Source organism: Balaenoptera musculus, chromosome 17 (assembly GCF_009873245.2).
Source record: "Balaenoptera musculus isolate JJ_BM4_2016_0621 chromosome 17, mBalMus1.pri.v3, whole genome shotgun sequence".
Taxonomy (NCBI): domain Eukaryota; kingdom Metazoa; phylum Chordata; class Mammalia; order Artiodactyla; family Balaenopteridae; genus Balaenoptera; species Balaenoptera musculus.
In genome coordinates, this window is record NC_045801.1 from 80,705,512 (window position 1) to 80,717,755 (window position 12,244).

At 46.5% G+C, this 12,244-nt stretch overlaps 1 protein-coding gene across 7 annotated transcripts in view; it reads left to right on the forward strand.

The window, feature by feature from the left end:
* The window catches only part of PRKDC (protein kinase, DNA-activated, catalytic subunit), a 151,627-nt gene that overhangs the window by 51,996 nt on the left and 87,387 nt on the right, over nt 1-12,244 (forward strand). For all 7 annotated transcript variants that reach the window (XM_036829913.1, XM_036829914.1, XM_036829912.1 and 4 more), the window contains 4 exons: nt 4,536-4,630; nt 6,005-6,104; nt 7,240-7,373; nt 11,006-11,257. In XM_036829913.1, coding sequence (XP_036685808.1) covers nt 4,536-4,630; nt 6,005-6,104; nt 7,240-7,373; nt 11,006-11,257 — 581 coding nt within the window. The remainder of the gene's footprint in view (nt 1-4,535; nt 4,631-6,004; nt 6,105-7,239; nt 7,374-11,005; nt 11,258-12,244) is intronic.

Here is a 12,244-nt window from a genome sequence, read left to right on the forward strand (position 1 = left end):
GATACGTTTTTTAAATTGTGAAACCTATATGTATAGAAGAATGTTTAAAAACATGTAAAACTGTCACTATTTGCAGATGACATGATATTACAGATAGAAAATCCTAAAGACTCCAGCAATAAAACTGTTAGAACCAGTAAACTCAGTAAAATTGCAGGATACAAAATCAGTATACAAAAGTCTGTTGCCTTTCTATGTACTCATAATGAACAATCAGAAAGTGAAATTAAGAAAACAATCTCAGGACTTCCCCGGTGGCACAGTGGTTAAGAATCCGCCTGCCAATGCAGGGGACACAGGTTCGAGCCCTGGTCTGGGAAGATCCCACATGCCGCGGAGCAACTAAGCCTGTGCGCCACAACTACTGAGCCTGTGCTCTAGAACCCATGAGCCACAACTACTGAAGCCTGTGTGCTCTAGGGCCTGTGTGCTGCAACTACTGAAGCCTGCACGCCTACAGCCTGTGCTCTGCAACAAGAGAAGCCACTGCAATGAGAAGCCCGCGCACCGCAACGAAGAATAGTCCCCGCTCACTGCAACTAGAGAAAGCCCGCATGCAGCAACAAAGAAGACCCAACGCAGCCAAAAAAAAAAAAGAAAAAAAAGAAAACAATCTCATTTACAGCTGTCTCAAGAGGAATAAAATACCTAGGGATAAATTTAACCAAGGGGGTGAAAGACCTGTACACTGACAACTGTAAGACATTGATGACAGAAACTGAAGAAGACACAAATAAATAGAAAGATATTCTGTGCTCATGGATTGGAAGAGTTAATATTGTTAAAATTTCCATACTACCCAAAGCAATCTCCAGATTCAGTGCAATCCCTATCAAAATTCCAATGGCTTTTTTCACAGAAATAGGGCAAACAGTCCTAAAATTTGTATGGAACCACAAAGACCCTGAAAAGACAAAGCAGTCCTGAAAAAGAACAAGGCTGGAAGCATCACGCTTCCTGATTTCAAACTACTATACCAAGTTACAGTAATCAAAATAACATGATGTTGGCAGAAATACAGTCACATAGATCATTGGAACAGAATAGAATGCCCAGAATTAAACCCACACACATATGGTCAATTAATTTTATGACAGAGGAGCCAGGAATACACAGTGGAGAAAGACAGTCTCTTCAATAAATGGTGTTGGGAGAACTGGACAGCTACATGCAAAAGAATGAAACTGGACCCCTGTCTTACACCATTCACAAAAACTAACTCAAAATGGAGTAAAGATTTGAACGTAAGACCTGAAACCATAAAACTCCTAGAAGAAAACATAGGTGGTAAGCTCCCTGACATAGGTGTGGTAAGCTCCCTGACATAGGTCTTAGGGATGATTTTTTGACTCTGACACCAAAAGCAAAAATAAACCAGTGGGATTACATCAAACTAAAAATTTCTGCACAGCAAACGGTCAACAAAATGAAAAGGCCACCTACTGAATGGGAGAATATAGTTGCAAATCATATATCTAATAAAGGGTTAATATCCAAAATATATAGAGAGCTCAATAGCAAAAAATCTGATTAAAAAAATGAGCAGAATATCTGACAAGACATTTTCCCAAAAAAGACATAGAAATGGCCAACAGGTACATGAAAAGATGCTCAACATCACTAATCCTCAGGGAAATGCAGATCAAAACCACAATGAGGTACCACCTCACAGTGGTCAGAATGGCCGTCATCCAAAAGTCTACAAACACCAAATGCTGGAGAGGGTGTGGAGAAAAGGGAACCCTCGTGCACTGCTGATGGGAATGTAAATTCGTGTAGCCACTGTGGAAAATAGTGTGGAGGTTCCTCAAAAAATTAAAAATAGAACTACCATACCATCCAGCAATTCCACTCCTGGGTATTTATCCGAAGAAAATGAAAACACTAATTTGAGAAGATTTATGCACCCCCATGTTCATTGCAGCATTATTTGTAATAGCCAAGACATGGAAGCAACCTAAGTGCCTAGTGAGAGATGAATGGATATAGAAGATCTGATACACACACAGACACACACACACACGTGCGCGCGAATATTACTCAGCCATAAAAAAGAAGGAAATCTTGCCATTTGTGACAACATGGTTGGACCTAGAGGGCATTATGCTAAGTAAAATAAGTCAGACAGAATAAGACAAATATTGTATGATCTCACTTATATATGAAATTGTAAACAACAACAACAAACCAACAAGCTCATAGATACAGAGAACAGATTGGTGGTTGCCAAAGCCAGGGGCTGGGGGCTCAGAGCAATGAGTGAAGGGAATCAAAAGCTACAAACTTCAAGTTATAAAAGAAGTAGGTCCTGGTGGTGTAATGCACAGCATGATGACTACAGTTAGTAACACTGTATCCTAGATATGGAAGTTGCTGAGCGAGTAGATATTAGAAGTTCTTATCACAAGGCGAAACATTTTGTAAGCAGGCGTGGTGCCTGGTGTTCACTAGGCCTGCAGTGATGCTTTTGTAACACGTACGAACAGCGGATTGTTACCTTGCACACCTGAAGCTGATACAGTGTACGTCAGTTATACCTCAATTTGAAAACCCTGAAGTGTGTAAAGTTTGTAGAATAATAATAGTAACAGAAGTTCCTGCATATTGATCACCTAGGTTTAGAAATTGAGTGTCATCAGTATTTTAGATCCGCCCTGCCCTAAGTTAATCCTTCTTCTGACTTTGATGTTACTTGTTCCCTTGCTTTGCTTTTTTGCTTCATTCTCTGTATATTGGTATGTACCCTAATCGGTGTGCTCTTGGTTTCGGAAAGCAGCTGTTAGGCATAGACACGGCCAGGTAAGGTTGGGTCAGTGTTTTCACTGTCAGGTAAAGGATCCTGGGAAACTCTGCTGAACAGAGACTGGCTTCAGCTTCTCCGAGAGGACAGGAGCCTGGTCCAAGGAAGTAGGTTGACAAAGTCCATCGTTAGTCCTGGGAAGCAGAGCTCTCTAGAAATGTGTGAAGTGGACCCACAACTGACATCTGGGAGAAATACCATCCAAGAATGTGGACTACCCTTTAGTTTCTGCTTCTCAGACCCCAGTGGCCTGACTTGGGTGTCAGGAGCAGGTCAGAGCAGAATTCTCTTGTGGGGTCAGCGAGTGCAGTCGGCAGTCCAGGCTGAACCTGGGCTGGCGGGCGGCGTCACGCAGGGGTCGTTGGGCCTGGCTCCTCTGGGTCTGTCGGGGTGGAGAGCCCCTCTCCACCCAACTCGCCTACCCTGTCCGACCCGACCGTGCGCCCGTGCTCCCCACTCCGTCTTGTCAGGCCTTGTTCCCTTTCCCCTGTTGCCGTCTTTCTCAGACGCTCAGATTTGCTGGACTACATTCCGGGTGGTTTTGAGAAATGATGCCTGAGGGAACTGTGTTCGAGGGCTTGCGTGTTGAGTGATGTAAGTACAAGTTCGGGTGCTTTCATCCTGCAAGCTCATGAACTGTTCTGGAGAGCTTTCCTTGGGGATCGTGGATTTGGAGTATCATTTGGTCATGTCATTTCCTCCTCGCTACTTCAGGTGGTTTTGGCATCTAAGATACAAGCTACCGTAGCCAGCCTGGGACTCTGACCCCAGCCCCCCGTTCTGCGGTCTGGCCGCGCATCGCTCTTCCAGGGGAGCCTTGGCCCCTCGCTCCGATGCCTGCGCTCCGTCCGCCTTCGTGGCCCACAGCGCGATGCCCTTCAGCGTCAGTGTCACATCTGGGGGTCGTGGCAGACACGTGGAGCTTGTGGGTCCCCTTCTAGGATTCAGATTTTAAAAATTAGGGTGATATTCCTCCCGAACCAAACAGCGGTGTGCGGTCTTGTTCTGAGCCCTGCCCCACCCTCCAGCACCTGCTGGTTCCCCACTCCGGTTCTGTTCCAGGAAATCACCACCTCTCAGAGGTGGAGCAGTGACCCTGCACTTGGTCCCACGGCTAGACCGCCCACGAGCCTTAGTGCCCCTGCCTGGCCTCGTGCGCTTAATCATTCACTGTCCTGTGCCACTGAGGAACAGACTTTGGAGGGAGAGGCTGGCCTGTGCCTGAGGCCCACCCATGAGTGTGACGTCAGTGGGTGGTCCACAGACATTGGTGGGCCAGGTAGTTGCTCACGTGTGACGGGTATGCTTGTGAAAGGCCCCGAGATGACTGCTGATGTTGACTTACTTTCGGATCGGTAGAGAGCTTTCAAAGTTCCTCATTTAAAAAAATGTGGACGTAGTACCAGGTCTTCTTTTCTGCTGCATGTAATTTTGATGAGGTGTGTGGAGTGTGGTCAGAACAGTGGCTTTAGGTTTTAGGTTATGTGCTGTGAGCAGGTCCACAGGTGGAGGAGGGTGCTTGTAATAGTAAAAAGCCCGTGCCTCTTGGGTCTGTTTTTGACCAGGTTTTCTTCTTGCAGAAGTGTTTTAGGTTGTTTTATGTTTTAAAACATTTGAGGCATTTTTAAAGACAAATTTCATTAAGGTATGTATTCTTTAATAACATAACTTTTTCCCTTCATTGTTTCTGTGTTGTTGTCTTCTCAGATAAGGCTCAATATTCTTTATTTTGCAGGGAAGAAGAGTCTCTGGTAGAACAGTTTGTGTTTGAAGCCTTGGTGACATACGTGGAAAGCCTGGCCTTAGCACATGCGGATGAGAGGTCCTTGGGTAGGTCCCATTCGGGCTTTCTGTGTGTGTAGGGAGCCTGTCCCCGCAGGGGCCTAGGTCACCCCCTCGTAAGGTGCTGTCTTCTCCTCACATCCCCGTTTCGGGGGGTAAGTGAAGGGGAGGTGGTGCCCTCTGCTGCCTCAGACCCGCTTGGTACAAGAGGCTTCAGTGCCTCCTCTACGACTCGCCGTGTCCCCCGGCGTCCACTCACCTTGACCCCTGGTTGGTCAGGGATCCTGGCCAGGGCACGTGGGCAGCCCTGCTGTGAAGCTCCACTGAAAGCGCACGGCTGGCACGAGCTAAAGAAAGCTGGCCCTTGTCTCTGAATTCACTAATGACAGCTAGAAGGTAGAAAGTAGGTTTCCTTACAAGGTTGTAATAAGGCTATTTTGACAGTAATTAAGATGTTGTTTAAACATACTAAGTCAGAAATAGGCTGGAGTGGCAAAGAGAGTAATAAATGATCGTCTTTGCAGTCAAGTTCTGTCCGGAAGCTGTCAGGACCATCCAGGAGTTCTGGGGCTGGAAGACTTCTCGGGGATCTCCCCGCTCAGTCTGCATGGGGGTCTGGCCCGGGGCGCGTGGACCCTGGTGTGGCTCTCACAGCGAGTGCCGTGGAGACCCCCTCCCCCTCTCACTTGCCAGATGGTGGTGTCTCATTTTTTGACAGATTGAAGCTCTGTTGTCCTCGCTGGTGACAGCCCTACTAATGAGCAAGAACACTTACAATTCAGTCCCGCTGTCAGCCGCCGTTAGCTTCAGAGCGCCTTATCTTGACATATATAGGTGAATTTTCTCAGCAAGTGAAATTTCACTCTTTTAAAATCACTGCCGTAGTTAAAAAGCGTAGATGAAATTTCACTCTTTTAAAAATCACTGCCATAGTTAAAAAGCGTAGAAAGAAAACTTCCTTGGTAACAGAGGTCAAAATAGGCTGTGTGAGGCCCCTTTCCCGAATAACCCTAGATGCCTGTAGATGGTTTTACTATTTTATTTCTCTTCTCCTCCTGCAGTGGCTGTATTATTAACTATAATATAGTTTAACCTACATGAGAAAAGTGCGGGTCAAGGAACTGACCCCCTGAAATAATAGCCTTCAGTGGGGTGCACGGGCTGTGGCCTGCTTTGTGGGTTTTGTAATACCTGCAGAGCCCTTCCATCCCAGACCTGTACACAAGGCTGTGCTTTGCTCTGCTGTCTAAACATGGGTTTTGTATTTGGATGTGCAGTGTTGTATTTTGAGGGATGAAAAATACTCCTTTGTAAAATCACCTTTTTAATTACAAAGCTAGGCCGATAAGCCTGTAGTGCTACTTTGCTAATGCTGATCAGCTGTAGATCTCCTTCAGCAATCTCTGTTTGTGTTGAGAGCAGGTACAGTTCAGCAATGCTGTGATGCTATCGATCACCTGGGGCGCATCGTCGAGAAGAAGCACGTTTCTTTAAACAAAGCAAAAAAGCGACGCTGTCCCCGGTAGGTGATGTTGCTTCCTTTTTCTTTTTCTTTCCGCCGAACATAAAACTAATTCTCAGTTAGCACAGGAGGATCTAGGAGGAATTTGTGAAAGTACAAAGAGTCAATTTTCCAAAGTAACTTGAAAGCTTTATGTTTGAAAGTGCTTTGTTTAAGGTGTCATCTTGGTTGGGATAGTGGATACAATTTGAAAATCAGTTTTGTAACTGAGACATTTGTCTGCACTAATTTTGAACACGAATTTGGTGTGGAATTATTTGCTTGGAATATGCATGAGCTGTTTGTTATGGAGTAGGTTTGAAATGTAAGAACTAAAATACTGAAATGGTAGGATTTTGACAGAATGAGGTTACAGATTATGAAATGAAGCCACTCAAAACCAAGGCTGGCTTACTGCCCAGTGGTTTCCAGTCTTTGCTCCCATTTCCATCCCGGCAAGGTCTCTTTCTCAGACGGGGTGCGGGTGTGCCATGCCTCTTTCCCCAGGTCTGTGCAGGGGTCTGGGGGCTCTGGTGTCTGCTGGCGCCCACCACTCTGCAGAAGCATAACCTGTAGACTGGAGATTAATACTCCCTCTGTGGTTTTAAAATTGATTCTTCCAGATTCTGCCGCTGAGTATGACATCTCTCCAGGTCACTCATGCTCACGCTTGAGCAGTAGAATTACCTTGAGGTCTGGTTACATACAGCACAGGTCGCTGGGCCTTGCTGTGGAATTGGCTTCAGTAGGTTTAGGGTGGGGCTGAGAATTTGCCTTTCTGCCAAGCTAATACTGATGCAGCTGGTCCAGGGACCACAATTTGAGAAGCACTACTTCAGATCTTAAACCCCCTTTCGTTTTAAAGTGCATTGAAAAGGAAACATGAAAATACTTGGTGCTGATCTTTTAAGAAATGCTTTTTAATTTTTCCCTCAATTAAAAAAATAAAAGGTAAGCAGCATTTAGGACCTATTTTGCCTGTGACATTTCAATTGTATTCTAATGATAATACACTAAAAATAAATCGAATGCCTTTAAATATGGTTTCTACATGTATCAGGGTAGCAAAATTGAATTTATGGTTTTTAGACTCTGGGGTCAGCTAAATGCTGAATGTTGGGCTGTGAATATTAAATACAGTGTATTCTCCATGCAGAGGCTTTCCACCTACGGCATCCTTGTGTTTATCGGACGTGGTCCAGTGGCTTTTCGCCAACTGTGGGAGGCCCCAGACAGAATGTCGACACAAATCCATAGAACTCTTTTATAAATTTGTTCCTTTGTTGCCAGGTATGATGGTCTTTATGCCCTATAAATGACTTTTGCCAGTAGTTTAGAGATGCACTTATATAAAACATGATATTTCCATTATTTAGATAAATGTAACATGTTCTAATAAATACAAAAAATAAGTACGTTCTAATAAATACAAAGAATAAGTACAAAAAATAATCATTACAGATCGTTTGTAAGACAGGTGATAAATTATGGCTGTACATTTCTCACAGATTTATAGAAGGAAAGAAAAAAATGCTGTTTTGATGTTAGTCAGACGCCACAGGAGAGGTAAACTTAGAATTTCCAGTACCTTTTATTCCACAGCATCTTTGCTTTTCTGTCCCACCTCAAAGAAAGAAGGGAGGATTGGATGACCATAGTAGTTAACACGATATTCAGTTAAGGTTAGAAATCTTATTAATAGTTAATGAAGTGGGACTTCCCTGGTGGCGCAGTGGTTAAGAATCTGCCTGCCAGTGCAGGGGACTCGGGTTCGAGCCCTGGTCTGGGAAGATCCCACGTGCCGTGGAGCAACTAAGCCCGTGCGCCACAACTAACCGAGCCTGCGCTCTACAGCCCGCGAGTCACAACTACTGAGCCCGTGTGCCACAACTACTGAGCTTGTGCTCTGGAGCTTGCAAGCCACAACTACTGAAGCCTGCGTGCCTAGAGCCCATGCTCCGCAACAAGAGAAGCCACTGCAATGAGAAGCCCGTGCACCACAACGAAGAGTAGCCCCCGCTCGCTGCAACTAGAGAAAGCCACGTGCAGCAACAAAGGCTCAACTTAGCCAAATATAAATTTAAAAAAACACACTTATATAAAAAAAAAAAGTTAATGAAGTAATGCAGTTGTTTTATTTCGACCTGTAATTAATAAGGAATTGCCAGACTCCTAAGTCTGAATGATCTCAGATCATTTGGTATTAAAGGAAAGCGATGGACCTGTGCTTTTCAGTAGTTACTGTACTAAACCATTAAACTGTACTTAAGAGACTTGAGATAATTTCTAAATTTCTCAGGAATAAATGTATTGGTAGCTCAGGCGTGGGCTTCGGTAGCTGAGGCATGGGGAAGCTGTGCCCCAGGACAGACTCAGGCCCTGGCTCCCGTTCGCGTGCACCGGGCACTAGTCCAGAACCAGGACTGCTGTGGCGTGGGCATCTGGGTGAGGAGGTGCCAGTGCACCACGGATCGTGCGCTGGTTCTCTTCAGCACGTGGCATGGAGGACCTCTGTGGGGCTGCTTCAGGGACAAGAGGTGGAAGTGACTCTGTGTCATTCTGAGACTTAGAAGGGTTCCACATTTGTTATACTCGAATATAATATATACTGCGGAATACGTTATGTTAAATACTATATATTTTACGTACTGTATGTTGTGATTGTATTCATACTATTCCTTACGTATGCTATATAAATACATAGTATGTAATTATCTACTATACTATCATTTTATGTATATGGTAGAAATGTATATTTGTATTTTTTAATTTAGAGAATTGTTTTAAAAACATTATTAGTATTTTATATATGCTTACTGCTTTTAGTTAACAAGTTTGTTTTACATGTTGTCATTCTCACAACGAAGTCAGTGAAGAGTGGATGGGATGGAGGGCAGGGCATCTTCTCCTTATTTTTAAAGGAAACTGAGGCCCAGACTCTTCTGAGGTAGGACTGCTTGCTGCAGGCCCCGCGATTTCCAGCGGCATCAGCTCGGCTGATCCCAGACATTTCCACTGCTCTTCTTCCTAGCTGCCTGCTACAGGGACCTCGTATACTTTCAGTGAAATAATAGCGCTCTACCTCTCAGAATGGTCTTTGTTAATAAGCACAGGATGCTGAGTACTGGTGAACGTTGCCCTGCTACCACCATGACTCACCTCTTTTGTGGCTTCCAGTGGGGTGTTTGCCCTCTTCTTTATCTTTGCCCCTGTGATTTTTAAGGTCCCGTGTCCTGCAGTGCCCTGTGCGTGGTCGGGCCGGGTATGTGGACACCCAGATCCATGGGACGTAATGACAGGTGCAGGTTTGGCCCCGCCGCGTGTCAGGGCCTCCCGATGCCGACACCGGGGAGTCGGGGCGGGTTGGGTGGAGAGGCAGAGAGACAGAGACCACCTCACGGTGGGGAGGGCCCTCCCCGCCCCCCTCCCCGCCCCCCTCCCCGCCCCCCTCCCCCACCAATCCTTGACCTGTCTTGCTTCCCTCTAGACCTGTCTTCCCGGGTCCTTCCTTTCTGCACATCCTCTTCTGCCGCTCTTAGCTAGCACTCGATGTAGAATTTAAATATAGTATTCTTCACTCATGGTTACGGTTTTATTCATTTCTTCTTAGTGAAAATAATGGAATGTTTAATATTTCTTCCTAAGACAAACCCTGAAAACATGGTACTAATCTTTCACTTATATAGCTTGTGAGAAGTACTTTTTGACACAGTAAAGAAAACGTTTCTTCTTTTTTTCTTTTTTTATAAATTTATTCATTTATTTATTTTATTTTTGGCTGCACTGGGTCTTCGTTGCTGTGCGCGGGCTTTCTCTAGTTGTGGCGAGCGGGGGCTACTCTTTGTTGTTGTGCACGGGCTTCTCATTGCGGTGGCTTCTCCTGTTGTGGAGCACGGGCTCTAGGCACATGGGCTTCAGTAGTTGTGGCTCGTGGGCTCTAGGCGCACGGGCTTCAGTAGTTGTGGCGCGTGGGCTTAGTTGCTCCGCAGCACGTGGGATCTTCCCGGACCAGGGCTCGAACCCGCGTCCCCTGCATTGGCAGGCGGATGCTTAACCACTGCGCCACCAGGGAAGTCCCCAGTTCTTCTTTTGCATCAGAAATATATTACTGTTTCGGATTCTTCTGTACCTTCATTACAGTCAGAATGACTTGACCTTTTTACAGCCACTGATTTCAGAGCATACAAAATACACTTTAATGTTTTTTTCTTTAATTTAGAAAATGATTAATACCTAAAAGAAAAATATCTTTTCAAAAGCAGATCATTTGACTCTCTTATTTAATAAGCACGGCACTTGCCATGTGGTAGATGCTATTCTAAGCACTTTTTCAGATATTAACTGCTTCGGTTTCACTTCACCTTGGTGACAACCTCAGAGGTAGATACTGTGTGTGTCTCACTGTGGACGAGGAAGCAGGCTGGCGAGGCCTGGTCCCCGCGGCCGCTGGTAGCACAGGCAGAGGGGCTGGAGTGTCTGACTGCTCTGTGTTTATTCCTTAAAAAAAGCAGTAATGACTTTCAGGAAAAAAGGCAGGAGAAAGAGTGTGAAGTTTATAGGTATTCAAATGGTATCCGACTATGTTAATAATGTTTAAAGAGACTGAAGAGAATGGCTTTTGGTGGAAATACCTTCTTGACAGTAAGTACAGTGAGCAAGTTGTAAGTGCTGCGGTTAAAATAAGATTATCCTGGATCATTTTGGAATTTCAGTGCACTGGTAGGTCGTTTATGTGGGACATTTTGAAATATTGTGATATTGCCCGTCTTGTTCTGGTCTGATTACATTTTTAACATACCAGACTTTTTGTTTTTTATTATTGGGAGATGCTGTTTTTAATTAGGTACAGTGATTAGATCAAGTGATTTTTAACTACATGAAAGTGATTTATATGTGTGTTTTGATCTTGTTTCCCTTTTAAGGCAACAAGTGCCCTTCCCTGTGGCTGAGAGACCTGGTCCAGAAGGAGGGCGTTTCCTTCCTCGTAAGCGCGTTTGAGGGGGGAGGCGCCTGCAGTCCGCCCGCCGGCATCCTCGCCCAGCCCACCCTCCTCCAGCCACACGGGCCGTTCAGCCTGCGTGCCGCGCTGCAGTGGATGGACGCGCTGCTGGCCGCACTGGAGTGCTACAACACCTTCCTGGGCGCAGGGACGCTTGGTGCCGCCCAGCTCCTGGGTGGGTGGAGCCTCCCTGGGCCAGCACCGTGGGGCTCTGCCCGGGACCATGCCGGGGCCAAGATGGGTGGGGTTTTGGTTGGACAGGATCACAGGGTGTCATTTCTTCAGCTCTGCCTGCGTCTCCGAGCTCACAGTGAGGGTGGGGGGACTCCCTGCCCGGAGTCTGTGCTGCTTTCTTGCCCTGTTCACAGGTTCTCAGTGACCCTTACGTAAAGTAACCTTCTGAGGTTTTCCTGAGGCCCTCTGATGTTGTGCCACATCTCTGTGTAGCGGCTCTTTAGTTTTCTTGCATCTTTCTGTCCCTGGAGCTTCTCTGTTGTAGTGCGGTAGTGATGGTGTTGTTTGCAAAGGACGTCAGGCGGGTGGGATGTGAGTGCTGGGCAGGCTGTGTCCCCCCGGGGACCCCGGTGGCCCACGCGGACAGGCGCTGGCTCTGGGAGTGGCGTCCCCCGGGAAGGAGCGCCTGGAGCCGGCTGTCGCCTGACCGCTGCGCTCTCTGCTTCAGGGTTCTCGGAGCGGCTGGTTGAGTCTTCTGGCGGTTCTCCTGGATGCCCTCCCGTGGGCGGAGCCTCAGACTTGCCCTCAGACCGGGCTGTGCTCTTTACATGATTGTTTGTGCGGTGGTGGGGGGGTGGGGGGTGGTCCGTTCCAGCTGGGTCGGCGTCCGACCAGAGGGCCTGCCGTTCTCTCCGCAGGCCTGTCAGAGGTGACGGGGTTGGGAGGAGTCAGACACGGCCCCTGGCCTGCTGGGTTCAGGGTACCTGGCGTTTGAGAATGCAGTCTGAACACATTGTCTCCCTATTCTTTAAATACATAATGACCTGTCAGTTGGCAGTTTGATCGCCTTCCTTAAATCTAAGGAGAACAAAGACCTGGAAGCCATCACCCTAGAGAACCTAACCAGCCTCCACCTTTGTTCAGTCCCTTGGCTTGTGCACCGTTGTTGTCATGTGTCCCCTGCCTTTACCCCAGAACGGTGAGCTGT